Here is a 27775-nt window from a genome sequence, read left to right on the forward strand (position 1 = left end):
TTTTAGACAAACAGGTTTATAAGGTTTATTTTCCATTGCACATACATGGATTATATACAAGTTAGTAACATAAGTTACTTCTTAATTTTCTAAAAGATTGTTACAGCAAACACTTGCCATTTTAAAACATCAAGTCAGAAATCAATCTCAAAAAGGTAAATATGACAATATTTTAAGAACAAAACAAATTGCACTTGGTTAGGAGAGTCAAATACAGGTTTGTCTATATGCTGTAACAAACTATATAGCAGGTAATATTACAGTTAGAAGTAGCTCTTGCAGTCCATTTGTACATTAATAATTTTTTTCAATTTTGCTTATTTAAAAACTGGTGGATATTTCAAAGATTTCTTCTTCTTCCTAGTATTTGAGATTCACATGAGATGCACTAGCAACTAAGTCTTTATACAGTTCCTATTCAAATATAAGAAGAACACCACACCTGAAAATAAGGAGAAAACTAAAACACTGATTTTACATGTATCATGAGATGAGAAGTATGGAAGGTGTGTTCAGCAAGAAAGCCCTGTCCACTACTTACATAAAAGAAGATTTTTAAAAAGAATCACTGCACACAATACAAAGGGTGGGGTCATACTGTACTTTTTAAATCTCCTGTAACAGTACTATTCCTCATTACTGTTCACAGATGAGTGTTTCCATAGCAAACTTGTTCTCAAAGTGTCGAATCTTTCGGCAGTTGATGGCTTCACGCTTCTGAATTCCTGTTGTATTGGTAAAGAACAACAGAGTGTCAAGAGAAGAAGGGCTGAGGTACATCAGAGACAGAACTTTTACATTTGCTATGATAAGATGTCACCAGAAATCAGAACTACCCCTCTCCAATCCTCCCCTCCAACAAAACACAGGCACACACTGAGATGTAGAAAATCAATTAGCAGGGAATGATCCTGAAAGTGTGGTGAACCAAATTCCAGTACTGGTTTAGTGAAAACCAAGCTGCCGAAACCCTCCACTGGCTAGTTTTTAACTCAGATCAGTTCCCAATCTCCCTCTCTGTGCATCTGTAAAAATGCTTGTAGGGACATTTATTACTACAGGATAAACATACTGTTTTTTTAATTGGATTTTGCTATTAAAACCTTTTCATTTTCAAACATCAATCTAAACTGGTTTTATAAATTGTATTTCTTCTCTTTGTTTTCCCAAGCAGTCAGGTCTCACAACATGACAGAAGCAATTAAAATGCTTTGGTGTGCACTTGCACACCACATGCAGATTACACAACAGCAAGAAAGCAAACAACCAAAAAGCAAAAAACCAAAACCACTAAAAAGCAAATCCAAGTAACATCTAAATGCAAATTTTAAGGCAGTATTTAATAGTTCTTCAAGACTCTTCCAAATAATGTTTTTCAGCCATTTTTCCATAAAAAAGTAGCATGCACTATAATTTTCCTATGAAGACAAGCTCTTATTGACATTTCACTGACACAAATAGGAAGACACGTGACAATGTATAGATGGCTTTAATGACAAAAAGAACCCGCAATTCTGTACTTGGACTATAAGGCTAAAGCTTCTCCTATATCAAAGATTTTTCTTTGGTTCAGGGTGGGTGGTTTAGGGTTCAAGATTGAAGAAGAGCATCAATGACAGCCTGAGCTCCACAAACACACCCATGCACACACACGAGACATTTTGGCACTCCTAGGTCATGAGGACCTCAAGCACTTTTGCACCATGACACGACTTATTTCCACACCTACACAAGAAAATAGCAGACACACTGAGGCCCACAGAGCGGGTCAGTGCAATAAGCAAGCCTTGCTTTAATTAGAGTCTTCTTTGAACACACCAACACACCAGACTGCGGGAGGAGCGTTTACCTTTCATGGCTTCCTTGCGCTGTAGTTTGTAGGTTTCCTTGCCGCGGCAGAGGCGGTAAATAAAGAATCCCAGCTGATCCACATTTTCAATGCGATCAGTAACAATCATCTGCTCATGAATCAAATAGGACTGAGGCAAGTATGTTCCAGCCTGTTGAACAAAAACGTAACAGCTCTGTCAAAAGCCATCTCTTCATGATCTGAGTACACAAGAAACATTTTGCAGTGTTTTTCTTCAACGTATATTTGAATTATTTCAAAATATGTGTTATCCACTGACTTTTATTCTAAATGTGCAAACTTTACTACAGTACAGAAACACGTAACAATTACATGCAAAAAGGTCACAGAACTTCCATTGCTGCAAACACCCACTGCTGTCCTGCTACAGTAACATCAGCCTCCAGCAGGTTTTGTTTTTTTTTTTTTTTTTTTCCTAAGGGTACCCACTGTCACAGGCCAGTTCTGAAATGATCATCCAAAGTTTTCACTTAATTAGTAACAGCCCACCAGACCTCAGTGGGAACAACACCCAAGCAGGAGTTGGCAGAACCATGATCCACATGGAGATACTCTGGCTGATGAAGCAGATCAGCTGCAGTATAGTCCAGCTGCAGTCCATGGGGTTGGGAAGCCTTGAACTTATTCACAGCATGGGTCACTGCTCTCAAACCAAAGCCAAGACAAGACCATCTATCCCTGCAAGTTATTATGGCAACTCCCACAGCTGTTTATGTGGAAAGCTATTACAAAGCCAAAGTGGGACATCAGGTGTTTCAATGCAATACACTGAAAAATGGGAGAGCCACAATGGCTCTCTCCCTGCAAAGGCTTCCCAGGTCCCTCCAGTATTATTCTGTCACAGATGAAATGATGGAGGAATCTGGCTCTGTGCACACCTCACTGTACATGGCTGAAGATACACAGACTGCCAGCCAGTTTTCTAATACCACCACTATTAAATAATCATCTATTTTTAAAAATATTAAGAAATCTTGCTAAGAGTGGTTCTAATCTATAGCAACGTGAAGGTGTTCCTTGCTTTTAAAAATAAAATGATCAGTTATTGTGAAAACAAATTCAGATTCTGTTGCGAAAGACCCCTGTATTTTTTAGCGACAATAAACAACTTGACATTTCTGAAACAAGATCATCTTTTCAGTTCCAGTGACATGTTGAGAAGCTGATTAAATGCTATTATTCCCAGTAAAGAAAGAAAGGTCTGCATAAAATTCACTTTAAATTTTGCATTAATGAATAAACTATGAATATTTTCTTCAATATATACTATGAGGAAAACAACAGCAACTTTTTTTCCTGTAAGTAACAGCGTAGCAAACATCACTCTCCCAAATGATTCCATTCATTATTTTGTAATTAAATCCCTGCAAATTACTGCATCTTAACTCCTGGTCTCTCGAATCTCAGGAAGGAGCCCTGAGGGAGTGCCAGAGCACACCAGCAGTGCAGGGCACTGGTAGGATGGCAGCAGTGCTGAGGACTTGGGGGGCAGCCTGAAAGGACACTTCTGGGCTCATGCCCTCCAAACCACAGGACCTCCCAGCCCATCCTGGACCCAGCCTTCTCAGTCCTCCCTGGGTAGGACAGGAGGAGAAGAAACTCAGTGCAGGAATCTCCTCTGCCCAGTTGCTGCAGGAGCAATTACCCAGCACTGGGATACGGCATAGCCCCAAATATCATTTTTGAGACATCCTGTGCACTGTCTACAGTTAAAATTAGCCAGTTGGCTCAGCAGTGGGAATGAAGTGGATGAGCAAATATATCTAGGTTTCAGTTTTGTTTCCCAAAGAAACAAAGGAGGCCTTTCATGTCTGCACATTGGAGCCAACTGTATCAATATACAGAAATGTTGAACTTTAGGCTAAAATTATAGTGTTTCTTAAATATCAGAACAGCCCATGTTCCTCCATGTACATAAAATACCCTCTGCATGTATTTAGAGCTCATTTTAGTGAAACTAACATATTTATTTCATACATTTTTTTTTGCTGGTGCAACCAGTATGACTGCAGGACAGTATTTACTCTCTTTATGTATCTGCAGCATAGTTTTCCAAATTCCAGTTACAAACCTTTAGCCTGATTTTCTGTGACATCAAATGCCCACAGCTTTTTGTTAATACAATGAGAATTAAGCAGATGTCTCTTAAAATTAGGGCACCCACTGTTGGGGACAATGATCAAAACTGTTTGCTTCTGCACAGATTTTCAGTTAAATGTGTGATGCCTGGTTATCCTCTTACTTGTAAACCAAGCACATTTGATTCAGTACTAAAGACTAACTAGGAAATTAACAGATTTTAATGGTGGAATTTGTGTGATCTAAAAATGGAAAGAAAACAGCACAGACAAAAAAAAAAAAATGGGGTCACTGAGTTTTACAGACACCACATTATTCTTATGTACAGGAAATGAAAATGTGGTTAAATAGCCAGTCTCAAAATAGGAAGCAAAAAAGCAGCAAAGGACTTACTTGTAGTAACTTTTCATATGATATTTATTTATACATACAAACCACTCAGAAATGACTAAAATGTTTCCTGGAGTCCTAATTCCAAAGCCTTTTTTGAAAAATGCAAACTGAGAGATGTTGTAACTGTTCTAAGTTACAAAAGCTAGGTAAAATATTTAAACATTCTCCCCAAATCTTAGACACATTTCATCAGCTCTCTTCCCTACTGACTATTTTGCTGTTCTGTGAAGAAACCAGAAGGCCAGAACCCAAGGTAAATACTATTTAAATCTGCAATTGAAAGCATACATTATGTAAAGTGCACAGCAGATCCAACACATCTCATGTGCATCACCCACAAGCCACTGGATCGAAGCGGGGGCCAGCCCTAGACTCTAAACAATGCCTCTGTTAAAAGCATTTCCCACTCTTATCTACTCCATGCCTCTCAGCTAACAAGTCTTAGTCCATGCTTTATAGAAACTTCAGTCACAAGGGATTATAAATTAAAAAACACAGACTACTATCAAAGAGTCCAGCTACAGCACATTTACATGATTTTGTCAGCCAAATCTATAGCACTGAAGAAAATCAGATTTTTTTGCCTTCCTCTGAATTAATGAATCCTTCATGATTGTAGATCATTGTCTAAGTAGGTTACAGACTTTTTTTCTCTTTGCAAAGACCTCTAGCAATCATGTGCCTTTTGTGAATGTCAGAGTTCTGCAGAAGGGAAAAAACCCAAACTTCTACTTGTTCCTGTCTTAAGAACAAATTACTTGTGATTTAATCATACCTTAATATTGATGAGCAGCTCCAGGAAATTTTTTGGTGGCATAACAACTGAAGTGTTCAGAGGAATCACATAGCACTTATCCAGGCTAAGGTCAAGATAGGCAGTGAGTCTCTGTTGAGAAAACATTTATTTTCATTAAAACAACAAGAAGATCAGAAAACTGACAAACAGACGTTGCTGAACTGCTATTGCCTTGTGCTGTTCTTCAAATTATTCTTTTGTTCACTGTAAAGTCTGTCCAACAAACTCCAACCTTAGGGCAACTAAAAGCACAAGTAAAGGGCAGACTTGATGAGAGTTTATATTTTCAACAGGGATTTGGGCAAGGCAGCAGGCAATGAGGAGCTCAAATGCACCAAGCAAGGAAACTACAAAGGTGTACCTGAGCTGTTATGGAAACAAGTACAGCATTCATTTATGCCTAGTGCCTTCACTGTGAAACAACAGGGCTCTAATCTTCATGCTTTTATATTTTGTTGTAGTTTAAAAGAGGAAATGCTGCTCTAAGAACAAAACACAGAAGGAAAATAAAATTGCTACAGATAATACAACAAAAGTAATTTTAGGTTCAAAAATACGACTGACTTGCAAGGTTAATGATTATTCATAGCAGAATTATTATCTTTATACAGTACCTGAATGGCAGAATTTGCCATTAGTTGATAAAAAGCTCAGGGAATTACCCTGATGAATCCTGTAACCCTGTTCACTGAGCTGTGTTTTACTGCACCTGTTCTTGCTAAAGAAGATGTTATGTCTAGCTGCTGAAAGCTCTGAGGCTGTGTATTGTATATAAAATACTGAGCACCAGGGGCCCAACAGATGAAATAATGCCAGGACAGCAATCATCAGTGCAGCTAATCTCATTAAATGGAGCAAGTGCTGTATCTATGGCAAATGACCCTTGCACTGACCTTTAGAGCAAAGCCTTTAACTTATTAAATCAAAAAGTAAATTTTTAATATTATATTGTTCTTACGTGCTTCTTAGATGCTGCTTTCTTTTTTTCATTTTCCAGTTTTCCCTCTTTAGATCTTTATTCTAACTCTTAACAGAAGGTCCCTAAACATATTCTGAAATATTATTTGAATTACATAGTTTGAGCAAGCAATGTTTTCCTCCAAATATGGCAATGAATATTTGACAGATAGCACTTTAAACTCCTAAGTTTGCATAAAAAATAGGACACTTCCCTATTCTTTTTCAGCTTAGCTTAAAATAAGCTGTTCAGCGAAGTCTTCAAATGTTCAGAGATTTAGCTTCCTGAAAACCAGCTGTACAACATTTCACTGCCATCAGACAGCTCCAACCATGCTGATACAGAAAAGGAAGGCTTCTAATTGTTTTACAGCTGCTCTTAACACTGAGAGCCGTAGGCCTGTCAAGTGCCTTAACAGAATTTTATTATCATGATTCCTATCAATCAAGTTTATATCTCCAAAAAAAAGAAGATAGCTTTGAAACCCTAGTTCAGTGCCTCTAGGAATCGTAGTAGCCTGTGGTGCACAAAGAAATTAAACTTTGGCTTCCTGTGGTTATCTGGAAAATGAGCTCTCTTCCATGGTCCTTCTCCTTCTGCTGCTGCTTTGGAGGTTTGAGCTATGCTAGGAGAGCACCTCTAGGAGTGCTTGAACACACCCAGTGACATCAGATGCAATCAGCCCCTACAAGCTGATGTCAAAGCTACCTCAGCCCTTTCCAAATTTCTCTTGGCATCACAGCACTTGGTCAAATTCTGGCTCAGTTGATTCAGCAGATCAAGAACAATATTCTCTTTCGTTTCTCATACTAAGGACAGCAAATAGAGCCAAGATTTTTCCCTTTCCAAAAACAGAATTGTATTTGCAAATGGTGGTTTGCACACTACCTGATGATGACTACACTGTGCTGTACTTTATGCCCAGTTAATAACTGCTTGCAGCCTGCTGCTGATCAAAACATTTCTGCTGCCTCCTCCACCCCTCTGCTTTCCCCCACCATAACAAATGAGCATATTTATCACGATGACTGAGAGGGAACATTCTTCAAGTTTTAAATGGTTTCAACTGCTTCAGACATATTTCTTACCCGGTGGAAGTCGTGGACGATATCAGCAGGATCGCTATCAGCAAATTCAGGGACTGGCACACTGATAAACTCAACATCTTCCTCCTCCAGGATCTGAATATTTTGCTCAATTGTGTGGTAGCGAGCAGTCTGAGCCTCTGCCCCAGCCTCAGGTAAACTTAAGCCATCTTCAATGTACTTTATTCCACAGAAATACACACCACCCTGCTAAAAATAGTAAACAACCCAGCAACAAAAAGATCAGTAATGGAGAAGTTTAAAAGTAATATTCTCTGAAGAAAAACTTGTCAGATAAATTAATTTTTTTGCCTTTAATTTGATTCATACACCAAAGCAGGAGCTAGTTGCTATCTACAACAGGACCAAAAAGGTAAAAAGAGAAATTGAAATAACTGATTTGTGTCCTTCTGCCACAGTACACGTGGCAGGCTACCTAAGTGAAGTGTAAAATACAGTTCTGAGTCAGAGGAAGTCATGTACCAAATTTACACACCAAATAGTTTTAGAAATATAGAACTCTGCATATGCACATGCCATCAAAATTTTACACTGGAAACGTGTCTTCAGTGCAATGTCAGCTCAATTCCTGAATGTTTCTTTTAACGCAGATCTGACTCATAAACATGCAGCACATGTTTGAACTCAATGGCACTTCCAGTTTCATCTCACTGGCAGGTGAAAGGTGGAGCATCCAATGCTAAGCACGGGTGAAATGTGCATTAGAAATGGCCTTCAGCTCCTCAGCTCGTTAATCCACCCACCAGGATAAGCTGTGCTGTTTAAGCAGCATGGTTGGCAACACTACTTATCCCCTGTAAATTTGGTTAATGTGATAGCCAAATAGGCTACAAACTGCAAGTTCAGCTAGAATTTCTCAAGTTTAATCACTTGGATTTCCACATTAGCAGCTACAAAAATGGGGGAAAAGTAACAGTCCTGCTATCAGGGACAAGAACATGATTTTTTATATTGTAATTAGGTGGTCAAATCAGTGGGCTAGAGAGATTCATGTTTTGCTTACCCTCTCCCTTTCTGGCTCTGTGATCTTGCAACCCCAGCAGTTTCTGAAGCGGGGAGGATGTGCTCCCACCACTTGGGCAACAGCACATCCAACACTGCCCAGTGACAACTCCCCCCAAGAGAGACAGTATTTAACTCAGATCTCCCATGTTTCAGGTAAATGCTCCATTTCCTAGGCACTGCTGCCTTCACAGAGCTCCTCTTGCAGCAGTGCTATTTGTTGAAAGACTGAAAATACATTTTGTTAGAGGTCTAATCTTGTCAGTGTGGATTAGACTTGACAGGGCATGTTAAAACCACACTGACTGTGCTTTTCTCAAGTCCCCTGCAGGGCCCATATTTCTTAGCCATGTGGAGGCTAGGGAAGGGGAGAGTCGCCACGGTGCTTTCACAAGCAGCTCCTTTCCTGTACATTAGCAGTGCCTGTGTTAGGAAACCTGGGATCAAACAAGGAGGCTTTCAAGGGGTTAATCCACCTCCAGTATTTGGCATTGCAAAAGAGAAAAGAGAGTAGATAAAAATCTGGGACACCACTGGGGCTCCTAAACCCAAGTCCTATTTAGATACAATCTTTTCTCTGCAAAGTGAGGTTTTCAAAACTGTTGCTCTCCTTTATTTGCCAGCTTCACTCCTGCTTTCCTCTGCTGATAGCTAACTTCAGAGAAGGCAACAGTCTGGCCTTTGGAAAACATGAAGTTTTGGAAAGAAAAAAATAGTTTACTTCTTTTGGTTTAGTCTGTTCCTCCTCTTCTAAATGTAACACAAAAAGAACAGTCTGTTGCTCCTCTTCCCACAGAGAAAAACAGCCCTCTCATAATGAGTATGTGACTTACCTGGAATGCAAAATATTTGTACAGATAGGCACCACCCAGGAACACACCAGCCAGCATAAAGGCCAATCCAAAGCACATGCACCAGCACCAGGCCCTCCTCTGTCCAACAGGCACAGCATCCTCAGGGTCCTGCAAGGTATCAGAGAGGGACCTTCAGCACACTGTTCCCAAGGCAGGTAAGAGAGCAGACAATTCAGGCTCAGCAAATACAAACACTGCATCCACCAGAAAAGGCTGTATGCACTTTAGCACAAGTGTTTAGAAAACTACCTTATTTGGTAAAATTTAAAACACGTCTATTTAAATTGAGGTTTAGTAAAACTTGTACTTTTCGTGCCATCATCACTGACTAAATCAGCCAACTAGAGAGAAAAATACAACAAAATCTCCTGAGATACCTAATAATGCACAGAATCACTTCCCAGGTTGCAGACAGAAAAATATGCATTCTCAGGCAACAGCAGATCGAGGAAGTCAACTCAAAAAGGTCAGATTCTGTTTTACCTTAGTATATGCAATATAAGTGAACCCAAAAAACAACAAAAGATCAAAGACAGTAACAGCAGCAAAATATATCCTTTCCTATGTTGTTCCATCAGAACAAAACATTCTTTACCACAACTTGGCTGGCAGAATAGTGAGGGTGGGAATGAAAACGATATAAAGATGCTTTGTAAGTTGTTGTTAAGGAAGCTTTCTGCTCTATCTGCTGTTCTGTAATACTGAAGGAATGACAGGATGTTTCCCCTTTAGGGCACTAGTTTGCATAACCATGCTGTCCCCACAGGCATCCTAAGCAATAAACTGCTGCTTGCAAAATCTTTCCTCTATGAGCCACATTACAATGCTCTTTCCTCCCCCAAGCGTTTGCGTTAACTCATACACAAAGTAATAAAGACAATAATAATAATAATAATAAACTTTAAAAATCCAGCTTTGAACTACCCTGTTCCAAGCCAAGATAATCCTGGGAAAACATCTCAATTCAAATAAATACAAAGAAATTCATTATCCCTTTGAAACCACAAAACAGTAACGTAGAATGACGACCAGGGCAAAATCATTACAACTGAATGAACAAAAAAACACCAAACAAGAAAACTGAGGAAGAGCAGGACAGAAGCACTTGAGAAGGCTTTGACAGCCATAGTTGGCCAATGTTCTGTCTGATGCGTTGGGTCTTTTTGCTGCATTTGCTAATTAAGATGATACCTCACTTGAGCAAAGGTATGGGTACAGTACCCAGTGCCTAGGCCCAGTTAGGAAGGAATTCCCCTTATCTGGCTGAAGCAAGTCTGACACCAAATGGAAAGAGGACCCTCTCTGTAAATGGTGGGAGAAAGTGCCACTTCCTGGGGATGACTCAGCTATCCCAGAGAAGGGTAAGTAGCATTTTGGAGAGACTTACTTCTTTTCACTGATTACAGAGGGAAATTCCTTGGTTAACAAAGTAGGTACCTAATTCATATGCAGCTAAAATTAAGTGATGTGAAACCCACCTTTTACAGTACACTGCAATTACCTTCCATACAGAAGTGGCAATGTAGCTTCTTTCCCAGGCAACGGCTGCCAAAATCTGATTCAGAACTATTTAGAGTCAAACTGAAGATATTTCACACATTTTAATTTACTTTACCTTGCTAAATACCATAGTAAATCAGATTGTGAAATCTCCATCTTTGGAGGTTTTCAAGACTCAACTAGAGAAAGCCACGGCTAATCTTGCTTTGGCAACCATCCTGTTTCTAAAGGGAGGCTGCAGCAGATGACTTCCAGAGGCCCCTTCAAACCAGCATTTCTGGGATACATCACAAGGCAAAGTGAAATCAGCAAAATAACATTCGCTGTGGACTGAAAAGACACAATGTAAAGACAAGAAACAACTTTTTAACACTTTTATTGAGTACCAATTATTTAAGAAATTCAGTGTAAAAAATTACAGGATTACTAGCTGCCTGATTTTTAACCTGTCTCTTTGCAAAGACTGAGAATAGGACATAATACCCATGCTAATCTAATTAACTCTCAGGTCCCATTGAGAGTCACTGTGAATTCTTCTATAAATCATCTCAATTATAAATCTAAACCAGGTAAACCAAGGATTTTTATTTTTATGTTGCCCTGTATCATTAGGTGACTATTTCCCTAGGTATTTCAAAGCATACAGGACATCTGATTGAAACTTTTTGTAATAGTTGTCACTTAAACCTTGCCAAGTTAATGCCAAAAAAAAGGGATAGTAAACTGCCTTTGGAACACAATAGTAAAGAGCATAAAGAGTATCTTTATTCTTTCCTAGACCTGTTTTCATCCCCCACACCTTTTTAACTTCAACCAGAATTCTCCATTAATGGAATAAATGCCTCTTCCATTGTTTTCATTATTTTTTAAGTCCAGAAAGACTAAGAAAACATGCACCTGGGAAATGGTGAGGAAGGCAGAGTATGAACACCTACCTGGAAATGGGGGTTAATGTCAGCTCAATTTTCCACAAGCCACCAAAATAATCAGAAAAAAAAAGAAAGTAACTTTTACTCTTTAACGATGTTAGGCGGAACCTGAAGGACAAGTTTATCAGTATTCCACCTTAAATAATTTTGCTTTGATATATGAGATGACAGATGTAAACTACGGGATTAATACAACTCTTTTATTCTTTACCACCAGCTAAAGGCTATCATTATTATTTCTGAAGGTGTCCCTTGTGGTGGCACATTAAGCTATTTTGTGCCTATCATTCATTTGTCCCCAGCCTACCAAAAACAGCCCATTAAATTCAGAGCATGAGTTCAAGCCCAGTTTAGGCTCCTGCTTAGGAGAATGAAAGAAAGCACAGCACCTTAGCACAGGTAGAAACTGAAATTGACAACACTGAAAAGATTTTATGCTACTGAAAGAGAACAAAGAATTGACTTCCTAGCATGAAAACTAAGTACATTGTCACACAGTTTAAAACCAGCTTAAATTAAAATATTATAAATAATTTACTGAAGCCAAATTATATATGTAGCTGACCCATGGCTAAGCTCTCTAAGCTTTTGCATTGTTGCCATAACAGCTTCGTTTGGGCTGTATTGACCCAAAAGAATAATTTGTCCCTTGCTATAAAAATCTGACCCTCTGCACTGCAAAAGAAGGAAGTGCAATGGATGCTCAACCTCCTTCCAGGTGACTCATGTTCTGAAAAAAAACCCATTAAGTGAAAGCAGATCCCCACTAAGAAGGACAGTGCTGAATTAGCGCTTCTCCCCATATGGTTACAGCTGCACTTTGTTCCCCGGCAGCAGCGTTGACTTCTGAAGCCAGAGCACAACATGAGACTGCAGCCTCAATGACTAATTTTTCTCTAGGCCAGCTTTCCACTGCCAGAGGTATCTCACAAAAGAAAGCATCATGTACTTGAGGTGAACACTGACCTCTAAAAATACGCCTCTCTACTTCTGTGAGCAGTAATAAATAATTACTGTCCTGGTCCCTTTCTTTCCTCTCTTCTGCTTCATCCCTGCCCCATGTACTTTCAACTCTCTTGTGAATCCTCAGCCTTAAGGTGATGCCACAAAATTCATCTATGCAAAATGCCTTAAGAGGAACTGGATGCAGGCCCCAAACTGGCTTGTTTCCCTTGATTGTTCTAATTGGAAAACATTTGATTAGCCTATTTCCCATGGATAAGACATGAAACACAAGCATCTCTCTGCCTCTTGTACACTAAATCCTACAGTGCTGAAATTAAATGGTTCAGGACTTCCCAACCTGAATAGCATCAAGCTCTGCAGTAACAATTTCCTCTCAGACAGAAAACAAGTATTAAATTCTCTATTATTTGAGACTAGCAAGATTCAAATCTAGAGTCTTCTCAGAAGGAAGTGATAAGTTTTCAGAACAGGTCTCTTCATTGGTGACCACTGCAGTGAACGTAAAACTGCTCTCTGCCTCCTTACTAAAACCATGAAACACTTGGCAGATGGGCACATGATACCACAAACTATCAGAACATTCTCAACTACAGAGAGATGTGCACAAGAACATTTTAATGACAATTAGCATTTACTGTTCTGCAGTAAATTAAAAAAAGAAAAAGTTAATAATCCCATAAACTTGCAAACAGTATCAGTTATTAATGGCTAGTGGCCATATATTCTCTTGCTCTTTTCAGTTCAATTTTAATGCTACCTTTTTTTTTGTTTTTCTTTAATAAATGCTGTATTTTAGAATGGCCAAATTCATGTTTGGGGTAATATCACAAATGTATTCTAAGAAGCTCCAATGCTGAGCCACAAATGTATATAATTAGACTTGATAATTACTTAGATTTTCCCCTTGTGGGTTTTTGTACATAGTGGAATATAATTGCTTTAACATTATAAAAGTAAAGCAGTCTGTAAACTTACAAGGCATATGTCTAGTTCATATTAAAATGAGTGAGAAGATTATCAGACCTTGTTCCTTTGCAGAAATTAAGGACACATCTATCTAAACCAGATATGACGGACAACATTCTGTGAGAAGTCCAGAATACTGTATGACTGCTGGACAGCTATGCAAAAGATAATGTCCCAAATTTAAAAATAGATAAGATAGCAATAAAAATAATTATGGGAGGGGGAAATGTCTTTTGGAATGAAGAGTCTTTGATCCACAGAGAAACCAGATGCAGAGCATTACTGAGTATTACAAACATTACTAAAAATGTCTGCAGCATAATACACAAAACATCCATAATTATGCATGTGAGAATAACATTATTACATATACACAAACACATATATAAAAGCTTACAGTTTATGTGGGTAGAACTGGCTGTAAGCTGTTCAGAACAGTTTTTCCTCCAAGGTCCTCTGTGCGCCACTTAGCTCACATGGATGGACAGAACACAGTGGGACAGACTGAGTTTCCTGAAGGCAAATATTGACCAACTGCAGCTTTAACTTGTGGAGCGGGAAGAAGGGAAGTTAATGATGACTCCCTAGAAGTGTTTTTTAATGAGAAAAGCTAAAAAGTCTTTAAATAAAATACTGACCAATAGCTGTATAAACTGAATTCTGTTGGTCAGGCTCTCCTGCTCTGACTTGTAAATATGACATCTGTAGAAAATCCTCACAAAAGAAAGTCAATTTAAAATGAACTTAATTTAGAAAGAGCTCTGCATTCCTTCAGTGGTATTCCTGCCTGAAGACTGCTCCAAGCCTGGTATTCTATTTATTACTTGCTGCAGATGGGAAATTAAGGCAGGCTTTTGCAAGACTACTTACTTGGCAGATGCTACAAATCTGGAAGGCGATCATACTGATCTGCCTCTAAAACAGCAATTCTATGCTTACTAATAAAATTAAATTTAAAATTTAAGTACAATCATCTTTTAACTTGCTAGCTGGGAAAAACCACTCTATATACAATAGATGCTTCAGAGATTTCTTGCTTGTCCAGGAAACAAGCTATGGCTGTTTATACGCAGTTGATACCTGAACATTGCAAGTGCCAACACTGCCTGTTCTGCCAGTTCTTCTGTCACGATGGACAGAGACTTGTCAATCGGACCAAAGGCTCTCTGCCTAAGGAACAACATGAAAACACGACCTTAGTTGTGCTGCTGTTCACTGTAGTCACGTAGCCTGAATAACCAAGGAGATAAATCAATTAGAATTATCCATTAGGCAGTTGGTACTATTAGCCTCTTCTTCTATTTCTTGCATCTGTATATGGTCTTTGAAATAGTATATACAAAATCTTTTAGACAGCACTGGGAAATTCAGAAGTAAGAAGAAACTGAATTCCAGGAGCTTTACAAGTTCAAAGTCCAAGGTTGTTTTAATTGGTTGAATATTATCTTTGACGAAATAATGGGGGAGTTTTATTAAAACATACAGTGTCTGTCAAATGACTCATTTCATTGTTCAAACATCGTAACTATAACAGAATAAAAACATCAGTATAAGCAGCCAGCTCAAGGTCATCTTAGAAGGGTAATGAGAGCTGGTGGGTAGGAAGGTAGCTATAGCTGCATGTATTGGGAGAGACAGAGGTGAAAAGAGAACAAAAACTGGAAAACAGGCAAGAGTAGGGGAGCAAGAAATAAAACTCAGAAACATGTTGGAACATGATGAGTTCAAATTTTCTGCAGGAAGTAAAGGAAAATTACAACTGTAAAGTGAATGTTAAGGACAGGAATCAGCAGTTCATCCACAGCTATGTGATAGAGGGAGAGCAAAAGAAACATGTCTTGAAGAGTAATCCAGCAACTGCTAACCAACATGAGTAATCCTGATTTACCTAAACACTGCCTTCATTTCTGAGATAAGAGACTGCAAAACCTGATGGCAGTCAACAATTAAAGAGCTGGTAAAGACTCTTTACTTTTACTCTCTGGTAAAGAAATGGGTAAAGAAGGAAAAAGCCTGTAACTATTCAAATTGCTGTTTTGGTTAAATTTTGGACTAGCATTAAGATGAATCATTGTTAGCTCTGGTCTTACATGGACTAGAAAGTGACAGGGTACTTAAATGGCCTGGAAGTTGTATTTTTAGACCAGGCAAAGACTTCTTTTCAGGTGATTCACCTGCACTTTTGGCTATCCTCATCTCAGGCTGTCTACAGCAAATGTACAACTAACCACACACTGTATTTGACTGTTTTCTTCAAGCGGTGTTTCCCAGATTGTTCCTCTTCTCTGTCCAGTTTCAAGTCCTACCAGCTTCCTTCTCTGGGCACTTATCCTATGTCTATGCCCCCTGTATCTTTCCCCACCCAAAGCAGAGCTCTCCAGTATCTGCCACAGGCAGAGTAACTGGGCACATCTTATCTCCATTTCCTCCCTTCACCGTTGCCCCAAGATAAACCAGTCATCGCCACCCTCTGGTGAAGAGGAGCTGGGCTACGGCCACAGCACTTTGGTCTGCCACATCAACCAGCACGGCACTCCTGTGGCTCTTGGCCTGCATTTTCATTGCAAACTGTCGGGGCAAGGACTGCCCTCCTGAGTCTTCTTCTGTACAGATATATTAACACTACAGGACCTTAATATCATCTTATACTCCTACTGAACATGACAAACACTTCTTTTACTTCATGACCCCAAACACTGGCATAGCTTGCCCAAGGAGACTGTGGAGCCTTTTATCCTTGGAGATACTCAGAAGCTGACTGGAGGTGGACCCAAGCAACCAGCTGCAGGTGGTCCTGCTAGAGCAGGGGAGTTGGCCCAGATGACCTGCAATGTATCACAGACATTCTGTGATACACATCTGCAGTTTTTAAGTAACACTAATACTATAGAGGATGAAGACTAACAAATAACTCTAACCACTTGCTTCATTTAAGAAAAAAAAAAAAAAAAATCAGACTTCCAGGAGTGTTGGGTCTGTGTGGGTCTGTGCTAGACAAGTAATAAAGCTCCACACATCCTTTACTTCACTTTGGAGTTTTATGATTCTTCTCCCTTCTCCCCACTCCCTGCCATGAAAACTTCAACAAAGCCTACAACATTTGGAAAATGTCTTGCCTCTAAATGTCTGGATGCTCAGGGTGGAAATCAGATTTAGAAAATATATTAATGTTGCTGAATTTGTCTACATATTTTCATAAACTGGAATGATGGAAATTTGTTCTGCATTCCAAACTTAGTTTTCTCATATAATTAAAGGAAAGAGACATGTTCTGGTGCAAGTTTGCAAGTGATAGACCAAAACATGCAGGTAGAAAGCCTGCACAGGTATCTGGAAAGAGGGATTAATTTTTTAAACAAAATCCCTCAAGCCTAAGAAGTCATATGGGACATTCTTCAGAATGCACTTTGCTTTCAGGAAACAAAATCACCACACTCTTTAAAGTTACAGCATACCGAACATGGCATTTCATTAAACTGTCCAATTTTGAAAAATGCTTAGTTTTTAAACATTGCCAAAATAAAACCTTTACCCACCTGCACTTTTTGACCTACAACTGACTTACATTCTACTATACTCACAAAAACTACACAAAATCAATCTATAACTTTAATGAAGTATTTCTTTCATCTTTATCCTGAATGAGATCAGTGTTTGAAAACAGGAACTTAGAAGGTTCCTATTCCACTTTAAATGGATCAATACTAAATTATCTCTTTGACCTTGATTGTTTCAATCCCTGTTTCTACCTTACCCTGCTCACTTATATCTGAAATTTATTTTTTCCTATGACTGCCTGATTCTCAGACATCAATATGATGGAACGCTATGTGAATTTAACCTAGATTTCTCTCAAGGCTATTTTCCCAAGCGGCGTTGACTCTTTCACCCAAGAGATCTCATTAGCATGCACATATGCACCACTGAGCCTCGGAATTTAATAACTCTATTCCCAGTTCAGCCACAGATGGTATGTCATCTCAAGCAAGTTACAAAGGCTGTGTCTCAGTTTCTCTCAGAAGTAGAATCCAGCATCACAAAACCCACTTGTGAGGTCTGTAGTCCTGCTTCAAAGGAGGGCAGACTCTGAAGCCTGTCTAGGTTGCTCAGGGCTCTTGACCAGTCAAGGTTTGAAAACCGCTAAGACTGACACTTCAAAGCTTCTCGGGGCAATTTCCTCAGCAGCATTCAGTTCTCCTCAAGACTGAAAAATATTTTGCTTCTATCAATCAGAAGCTCTCTTTTTTAAATTTATGACCACTGTCTTTCAGTCACCTCCCCAGGCACTGGGAGGCTGCTGTGAAGTCCTCCCTGTGGCAGTTTCATCTCTGGGTTGAACAAGCCCCACTCCCTCGGCCGCTCCTCACAGGGTGTAACCTCCAGCCTCTGGCTATTGTGGTGGCCCCTGCTGGACTCACACCAGTTTGTTGCTATCTTTTTTTGGATCAGACATCTCTCAGCCTTCAGTGATGTCAGTGACTAGTGTCCAGCTGACTGTCCATCAAAAGCCCTGGGTCTTTTTCAAGCAGAGCAACTTCCCAGCCTGTGTATCCTGATGGCTGGGATGAGTCTCCTCCAGGTACAGGACTTGACATTTGCTATTTCTGAAACTCATGAGATTTTATTCAGCCCATTACTGTAGTCTGTTGAGGCTCTTGTAAATGGCAGTGCTGTCCTCAAGCACATACTCTGCTAATACATGTATTAGTGAATTAGAATGCAATAGTACCTGAACAGCAAGCACAGTTCTCCGAGTGGAAACTATTCTATATGCAAATACAGAATAGCATTTAATTGTAGCAGTTATAAGTATCAGCACAGGAGAGCTGACCTTGGAAGGCTGATGTTTAATTATGCCCTCTTTCTAGACAAAACTGTTGTAACAATCTGAAGGGCTTCACTGCAGTTAGACTATTCCAAGTCTGAAGTGGAGCACACACTCTAGTGCCCAGCACCCCGCAGCATCACACCCTGCAGGATCACAGAGCTGGACAGCGTTCAAACACCTCACCAAGAGCTTCCCAAAACTGCCAATCTTAGGCAAGACAACTCACTGCATTGTGCAGCAGCCTCCGAGTTGTGTTTGGCCTCACAACCTTGCAAAAGCTGCTGCATTTTCAAATGTGTAAGGGCAAGGGTTTTCTATTTTTGTGTAGGCTTTATCTTTTTAAATAAATAAATAAATAAATAAGCAGGCCTTAGTGATTCAGCAACTATATGAGATCCACCCCAGAAATCACTGACCCCTCCCAGTTATGATCTCCCCAGCCTGCTCTTTTTTCACAGTCATTCCACCATCTCATTCTACCCACAAAAGAGCAGAAAGCTGCCATCAAAGCAGGAGTTTGCTGAAGACTAGGACAAAGACAACCGCAAATTAACCAAAGACTTGCATTCAAGGAACTCTACTCTTAAAATGCCTGTGGGTTTTATTTTTGTGTGTGTATATATATATGAAATTATATGTATTGCATACTTAATAATATATCAACTTTAGAAAAATATTTGTGTACACACACACACACTGACACTACATGGAAAGGACAAACAAGACACTAATTTTTTTTCTTTCAAGATCTCTATAATAACTGTTGGACAAATATGACTTTGGCATTTTGTCATGATGAATTTTGTACAGCTGTTGCACAGAGGACCCTTGCTTGTAGATGACACATGGATCACTCAGGAAGGACCTAGTGCTTTTCTGTATGCCCGTTGTGGCCCAAACCCTACCTAGATCACATGATGTCTGCCACAAAACCATTTCTGACTTCATTGCAGAGCTCAATCTTATTAATTATCTCATTCCTTTGGTTTACCACATCTGTAAAATTAGGACAGATATCCGAATTTTATAAATTAGCATGCTTTTCATCTGTAGATTCAAAGTAATTTCCACTGAGGATAAAAAGCAGTACATAAATAGTAAGAAAATGAATGCTGTATTATTCATACAGATCAGGAGACTAAAAGCAGATAATGCTAACCTTTGTCAATCACAGCACAAGAGGAGGAAGGGGAGAAAAAAATAAGGAGAAGAAAAAGGAATCTGTGCAATAAGTAACAAAACACATAATTACTTATCCCAGATGTAGTTACATTTTTTAAGTTATTAATTAAACATTAAGTCATAATGTTTTTGGAAGTGCAGAATAAAGAATATTTAAAATTACTAGGACTTAAAAATGCATTATTTGTGTTTGAAGGTATTTTCTGAGGGTCACAGAGAGGACTATTTCTTTTTATGAAGAGCTATCTGATGCCTGTAGCTACTGCCTACTGGCTAGAAAATATATATAAAGCTGACAAATATTCCAAAACCACAACTGCAGAACAGTTACCTGAAAACATTACTGGAGGTAAGTATGTTAACCATTCTTACATGCCCCCCATCCCAAAGACTATTAGCATCAACATTTACTAAAATGCTGATAAGAAAAAAAAAAAAGGAAAAAACCTACACAAATAACAAAGAAAATAAATCTGAAAATAGAAAATAATCTATAAAAACACAACTGTTAGGTTACATTTGCAACTTCAAACATTTCATTAAAATACTTAACAGAAGAAAAACATATATACACATTACATTTTGAAATTAAACTTTCCTTGATGTTCACATGTTGGATTAAATATTCATTATAAGGGAATGAGTCGAAATCATTTCCCTTGAAAATACTGCTGATTCCAAGAAAATTTTCTTTCAAATGATTTTCACAGGAAAGCTCAGCTTTTCATTTTCATCCACATCTTCAGAAATTAACTAATTTAACTTGATCTTTTCCACTGAACAGAACTTTCATTTCAACAGCCTCTGTTTAAGTGGTATTCTTCATACTGCCATGCAACGTTAATATCTAAACTAGTTTCTTGAGGCTTATCAAAAAGAGTATTGCAACACAGAAAGACTGGAGTGAATGTAAGAGAAGTACTTCTGGCATTTACTGTAAAGATACATTACAGTGCAGGATAGTTTTTCTAGATGCTGCACTAAATAAAGCATCACCTAATTAGAGACCTTTCCATATGATGATATTAAGGGGAAAAAAAGTTCTCCAAACACACTTTTCAGGCAAGGGGTTTCAGCCAAGTAAAAGTTTGGGAAACTGAAGAGAAACTATTTAGAACTGTAGAAAGTACTCACGTTGTCTCTCTAGTCATCCCTGCACTGAGTTCACACGAGCTCTATGGTACAGCCATCAACTCTTGCTCAGTCAGCCAAAAACACGAATGATACAAACAACTGACGAAGCAGTTATCACAAAGGTCTGGCAGAACACATCCTGTTTGAAACATTAAATGTAATTCTTCTGGGAAATGGTTGTGTTTCTCAACTAAAACTTTGTATTTGTTATTCAGGTCAGGAGGTTATGAGAGTCAGAAAAGGAAGTGAGATACGGAGCACTGACAGAACTCCTCTGTCCCACAGGTTCGTGCCCATTGTTGGGATGACACAAGCTCCTCCAGATCACATTTTGGATTTTGTAATTCCAAATCCCTGAACTCACTTAAAAATAGCAAGAGATTGTCAAAGGAGCACCACAAACTTTTAGAGATCTTGGTTTTTTAGTATTGTCTCAATTGGTGGCAGCCTTTAAGGAATAGCTTTAGGAGCCAAAAGTCTCAAGGCCACAGTTACCTTATGTTCAGGAAGCTGCACTACTTAACCAGTAGCACAAACTCATAATGTAAAAAAAATGAGGGGAAGGTATCAGCCAGAAGACTTCTTTTCTTAGGAGAAAATTTGTGTTGTTAATGAGGGACTTTTCTTAGGAGAAGTCCCTCATTAACAACACAAATTTTGTTCAATAAAACCCATTTTACCCTAATTTATGTTTTTGGGTACCCATTCAGTCAATAAATATTCAATAAATATTCAATAAAATAACAGAACGAGCCCTGGCTACTTTTTGTGCCTGAAACTGGAGGGTTTTCATCTATGGTTTGGTGCATTTTCATTAAAATTTTAGCAACATCTGGGAGAAGGGGGAGAGAATTTACTCTGTTAGGATTTTTTACTTCTGGTCCTCGTTAAATAATCATGTCTTAATCTCCACAATGCTCTGACAGATAGCAGAAGCTGGTTGGTTGAATGACCTAGTTGCATCACAGAAAATAGAGGAAAATACAAAGACTGCTCTTTCCCCAATGGCATCTGGTGTAAGGCCTATAGAAATTTGGCTGGAGAAAGCCTATAAAGGGAATATGGAAACTCCTGAAAGAAAAAAAGAAATGAAAACCAAACAAAACAATCCTAAACCACACAGCTACAGGGACATTCCATAAAGTGTGAAAACCTGCTTTCCTAACAGCAAAATAATCAAGGAATTACTATTTTTTTAGTGGATACAGTAACTTTTGTATACATATATATGTATATAGATATGTAAAAAACTGTAAAGTGAATGCCTTTATTTCAGAAATATTTAACACCAATTACACAAAATCTGAGGGTTTTTCTACACCGCAAAATAGTGCTCACTAGTTGTTGCTCAACAGTATTTTCTAGGTGGATCCCTTCACTCTGTGTTAAAAAAATGTCAATTTTAGTATGCTTTAGGCAAGATTAAGCTAAAGAAGGCTAATTTTAAAGGTCAGAGTAATAATGTTCTTATAAGGAATAAATCCAGAAAGCTGCTGCTTTTAAAATTCTTAACATTTACACTTCTACATTGAACTCTCTGCACATGCAGTTATCCAATGGTCAGCCACCATACATATGTGTGAATCCACAGCCTCTGTGCACAAAGCTGGATGTGGTAAAGATGCACCATGTTGAGCAACCCAAAAAGAAAAAAATAGTTTTTTAAAGGGTTGCCACTGAACCTCGCAGAAGGGAGCAACATCCTGAGTCACTGAGGGCATGAAGATTTTTGGGAAGGCTTAATATACTGAATGGCCTTTATAAAATGTCTGAAGACTTCAGCTATGCTCAGAACCATCTTTGGCTCTCCAAAGATCTATTGTAGGGAGAAATGTTAAAAGACCACACATTGTTTGTTTGTTGGGAAACTGGGTCATAAAACACCCTATTGTAAAGACAATGAGCAAAATGGAAAATGAAATGTGGACCAAGACCCTTCACCAGGAGTATTCTGTATTTTGGCCAAGAATCACAGCATAGAAGTACCATCCCAACAACAAAAACATTACAACATTACAGAGTTGTAATGGCTGCCTACAGTAATTATGGAGACACTTTCACTACATGTCATAATACCGAGCAATGATTTATGCAGAGACAGGATTAGCACTCTAGATTTTTCAACTCCTTTTTAAGTAACATATTCCAAAGCCTAAGACCACTGCCTTCTGCAAAACCTTTTTTTTAAGACACTGTTTCCGTGACACATCCCCTACTCTTCTTGCCTCTTCCTGTCTTACCTTCCCTGATTAATTTCCGATTAGTATCTGCATCAGAGGTTACTGGGCAAGGTTTTGCAAGATTAGAGTATTTCTATGCTGTATCATCAGCATATTTTAGCTGCAAATTCTCTTTGCTAAGTCCTTGGAAGATTATGTATTTGAGAGTAATCCTGCAATGGCAGAGTGGCAATCTTCAAGGCACTGTGCTGGGAAAAGCAGCAGAATGAGACTGTCAAAGAATTAGCCCAAAAGCTCATTCCATGAATTTTTATTTTCTTGACATTTCAGAGTATTCGGCTTTATTCATTAATGTCAACTAGTTTACTAATATCTGTAGCTCAAATATTTTTAAGTTCTTGGTAATAAAATTGTGATAGTGCAGTTCTTTTGAGCCGCTTCTTAGGGTCTTCCCTTCACTTAAGTCCAGAATGCCTTCCAGGACTTTGTTCATAAAAGAAAGCTTCATAAAATGTTGCAATATTTTTCATGTTTACACTTGTGATCCAGATCTAATTATTTTCCTACAGAAACAATGTAGGAGAAGGGAAAACAAATGTCCCATATATGCTGTTTTGGAGATGTGACCTTTTTCAGTCTACCAGAATTCTTTCTTCCAATATACATTCCCACACTGCCTCCAAACCTCACTTGAAGTGAAGGGCTTTCCAGCAGCAACGTGATATGAATAATGCATTTGTCAGATGTGGTTTATTTTCTTCCCTTTCCTCCAAAGAGCTGCATAGGCAATTGAAGCTATGGAAGGGTGGGGGAAGATCTGTTTCTAATGCACTTGTATTCGAGAAGGCAAAGTTCAAAGAGTGGATCTTGCACTTACCTCAAAGGTATCAAGTTTTACAACGGCCCTCAGTTCCTTTCCACCCAGCCCCCCCACCCAAAGATCTGAGAATAAGCTCGCGGACTTGAAGAATCACAGTATCTCTAGAGCTACATGGCACTGTTTGTTTCACTACTGTTAATCCTGCATGGATTGCACAGCCTGCTCTACAAAAACTACAGACAATGCTACTGTACCAGATCTGCTTTTATTGATGCTTTAAAATACAAAAGCTCAAAAAAAGCTTACTCGAGAATTTTGCACACTGTTAGGTGCAGGTTTGCAGTTCTGCAGACAAAAGATAGAAATGTGTCAAGGAGAATGTCAAAGACTCATCCCTCAAGAGCGCTCATTTGTTTTTGGAATTTTCATCTGTACTGAGCATCCCCTCCTAACAAGCTATTTTAGGAGTGTTTCAAGCTTCATTCAGGCGTGTTCATCCCCTGACAGCAGTGCAAGAACTTTTAAGTAGCTACTGTGAGATCAGACCGCCTTTTGACCTGGTTAATAAATGTTTACAAGTCTCATTTCTAGGCAAGGAAACCAAAGTTAAGGCAGATTTTGTATGTAATCCTCAGCTGCTAGAATTTACAGCTCCACATTAAGGAAATCATAGTCAAATGACATGCTTCCGTCAGTATCTGGATGGGGTCGGGAGGATTTGTTCCCCAGTGTACAATTAGCCAGATGTATTTTGTTTGTTTAGCAGCAGAAAAACAAGCCAAATTTGGTAGGCTATCTGGAAACAAACATCATCCAGGGCAGGTCTGGATTCCAAGGTAATAAGAAAAACCCATTTTCTGGAACATGTAGCTTGTGTCTTGCTTATGTGCTTGGTGTCAAACCGACCACCAAACCTGGGGTCAGGAAGGAATTCTACAGCTTAATCTGGGCTCAGGGAAGCCACTACTTCCTGGAGAATAGCACTCCTCCAGGAACACGAGCACCTAATGGATTTCGTATAATTGCAGGCAATCAGAGCAACAGTACTGTCTCATCTGTTGTGGCACACTGTTCTAGAGACTTAAATACTCTGGTCAGAGTTTTATCTGAAAGCGCAGTATGCTCAGTGGAAGTGTGAAATTTAACCACTTGCTGTATCAGGGAGATGTCATTAGAAGCACCCTTCTGGTTCCCATCGGCCGTGAAATGACAGTGGATTCTGCAGGTGAAGAACCTGGCCCCATCAAAATCACAGCAAAAGCTGCACCAGGGCAGAACTTCATGCTACAAACTGAACAGACACTGTCCTCCTAGGCAGAAATTCACCACAAAGATTCAGGAAATTAATAAACGCTATCGCTTTTGAAGAGCCAATCTGTTAACTCAGAGGCCTGATGCACAAGAGACTGTAAAAGCAAATGAAAACAGCAAGACACTGTTTATGTGCAGCTGGCCGTTTTTCAAGTTTTCATTCCCTTCTGAAAGAGCTTAGAGCAAATTACCCTACTCCGAATTAAAAACTGGTTTTGATTACGGGAGCATAAAAATTGCAACTAAAACCCTTTATATTCTAGGCAGTTTTGCACTTCAGAAACTTTAAAAGCCGCTGGTGTTTTTTCTTCGTTGCTTTTAGCAGAGGGGAGGCGACAGCAGCGCCCGGAGTTTGGGTGCTGTTTTGGGGCGGGGGGAGGCAGTTCTTTGTTCTTTTATTTAAGTTCCGAGGCGAAGTTCTCCGCACCACACAACCACCAGGCTTTGCGAACACGCTGCGGCATAAGCGCGGCCGAACCCCCAACTTCACCCTCCAAGCGCTCCCTTGCCCTGGAGCATCCGGGCTCCGGGAGCTCGCCAGCAGCCGGCCGGGCCCCGCCGGGCGGCCGGAGGGGATCGCAGCGGGGGGAGCAGCGGGCACGACCCGCCCTCTCCTCATAACCCAGCTCCCACCGCCGGCCCAACACAGCCAGGGGGCTGCGGGAGCGGGCGCGCAGCCGGCCCCGAAAGCCGAGGTGGCCGCGGTCTACGCGCTGTACGGGCTAACAAAAAAAAGCCTCCAGAACAAAACCCCAACAAAAACCTCCAACGAAACAAACAGAAAAACGGAGCCACCACAGAGATCCCCGGAGTCGGGAGAAGCGGAGCCGAGAAGCTCGCCCTGTCAGCCATTTTAGAAGCGTGAGCCGATGGGGCGGCGGGGCGCACCGCTGCGCAGCCTCCCCCCGACCCGCCCGGGGGCCATCGCCGCGGGCAAGGGGCGTACAAAGCACGGCAGCGTCCCCGCCGCGCTGCCCTCCCCGGGCAGCCCTGCCGAGCGCGGCGGAGCGGAGCGGAGCGCCCGGCGCCGGGGGCCCCGGAGGGTCGGTCCCACCGCCGCCCTCACCTTGGCGTCCGGCGGCAGGATCAGCACCTGGCTGTTCTCCTCCTCCTTCTTTGCCGCCTCCTTCTGCGCCAACGCAGAGTTGAACGACACCTTCACCATGGCCGGTCCTCAGCGCCCCGCACGCAGGAGAACGAGGACGAAAAGCAGCCCGCACCGGCGGAGCTTCGCGGGCTGTCCCCTACCTTGCCACCCCCCCGCTGCTGCCTCGCCGCGGCTGCCGCCCCCGTCCCCTTGTCAGGCGGCTGAGGATGAGGAGGAGGAGAGGAGGAGGAGGAGGAGGAGAGGAGGAGGCGGAGGCGGTGCCTGACAGGGCGGGCGGAAAGAGGGAGGTGGTGGCAGCAGGGCCTCGCCCTCCGCCCACTGCCTGGCCCGGTGCGGGCGGGCGAGGGGCTGCGGGCTGGCGGGTCGCAGCTCTGGGCTCGGTAGCCGAGGGGCAGCCGCTCAGTCGGTGCCTGGCCGTGTCCCGGGCGGTATCGCACTGATCTCGGCGCAGAAACCCTCGGGGGCCCGTCTGCCCCAGCACGGGGCTTGGCTCCTGCTCATGGAGGAGCCCCGGGCTGAGGCGCTGCTGGCGCTGCGCTTCCCGGGGGGCACGGCTGGCACAAGCGGTTCGGCTCAGCCCGTGCAGTGCCAGCATTTCCCTGCTTCCATTTTAATTTGGGGTGTTTTGCGAAAAGAAAATGTTTGGGCCTTATGTTCGTGAAGAAAATCCCCAAAATGCTATATAGGCAGCGTGGAGGTGAAATCCACGAGATGGTTAAACCCTTGGAGAAGGATGCGAGGAGCACTGGAGAAAGTGGAGCTGCGACTTTCCCCCTTCCTCTCCGGTGCAGTGGGGTAAGAACTCAGTGAACTCAGCACACCACCCCAGTAGGGTGCTCTCCAGTAAAACTCTGCGATGCATATATTCGAACTTGCACTGGGGATACGGTTGTAGTCTGCTCCAAGAAGTTAATTTTGGTGACTCATCTGGGTAGAGTTGATTTCCTGGCTAGAGCTTGGCAGTGTAGTGCTTCTGTCACTCTCTGTGAGACACCAGGCAAGCAAAATGCAGTCCTTCAATTCAGCGAGTGCTCTGCTGCTGACTTAGTCAAAATCTGGTCTTTCTCCCTAGAGCATTAGATGGCACCAGGACTGAATTGTCCTTATGCTTTGAACCTCATAATCAGCATCCTTTAAAATTGTTCACCTAAAATAATTAACAGAAAAGCTAACTTAACCTGCTTCATCCTGTCACCCTAAAGTATTTAAAAATCTACAGATTATTTATGGATTTTTTTTTCTAATGAAGATATAAAATTCACAAAGCAAATCATAGTAATTTTATATGCTCTCAAGATAAAACACCTGATGGCACACCTTGCACCCAAGTCTGTAAATTGCCCAGATATTTCAAAAATTCAATCTAACTACCTTAAAATTCATCAGAGGTTGACTGAATTATTTGGAGATACTTCACTGAAGTAGAAAATGTCATGGACTCTAAGGAAGACAAAATACAGAGATTTCCCTGGGCAATTTCTGACCATATTTGGTATGACCCTGGAGGTTTTACTTTAGTAGGAACTTTCATTAAAAGTATTTGAGCATTCTTCGTGAAAACGATAAAGTACTTTAATAAACCTATCATAAGCAACAGTTTCCCAGGCTACTACTATGGATTTTAAATTTTTTTTTTCTTACAAGTGGGACTTTATTTTCTCACTCCCAGATTGAGAAAAGCACCAGGTGACACCTCTGCTCCCATTTCAAAAGGAATCTGTGCAGGCGCACTGTGTATTCAGGACAATATTTAGCATGCAAAAGCTGTAGTTCAGAGTTTTGCTTTGCTTTGT

General features: G+C 40.6%; 1 protein-coding gene across 2 annotated transcripts; it reads right to left on the reverse strand.

The window, feature by feature from the left end:
- Positions 1-26141, reverse strand: ITM2B (integral membrane protein 2B). Of its 2 annotated transcripts, none has more exons than XM_053935911.1 (6): positions 25941-26141; positions 9038-9166; positions 7185-7388; positions 5118-5228; positions 1850-2000; positions 1-725 (listed from the first exon to the last, which is right to left on the reverse strand). In XM_053935911.1, exons 1-6 carry the CDS (start codon positions 26037-26039, stop codon positions 637-639), a joined length of 783 nt encoding a protein of 260 aa, XP_053791886.1. In that variant the 5' UTR covers positions 26040-26141; the 3' UTR covers positions 1-636. The 2 variants fall into 2 exon arrangements, with proteins under 2 accessions (XP_053791886.1, XP_053791885.1); XM_053935910.1 differs by having other exon boundaries at positions 7185-7391.
- Between the last annotated feature and the right edge of the window lie 1634 nt (positions 26142-27775).

This window comes from Vidua chalybeata, chromosome 2 (assembly GCF_026979565.1).
Source record: "Vidua chalybeata isolate OUT-0048 chromosome 2, bVidCha1 merged haplotype, whole genome shotgun sequence".
NCBI classification, from domain to species: domain Eukaryota; kingdom Metazoa; phylum Chordata; class Aves; order Passeriformes; family Viduidae; genus Vidua; species Vidua chalybeata.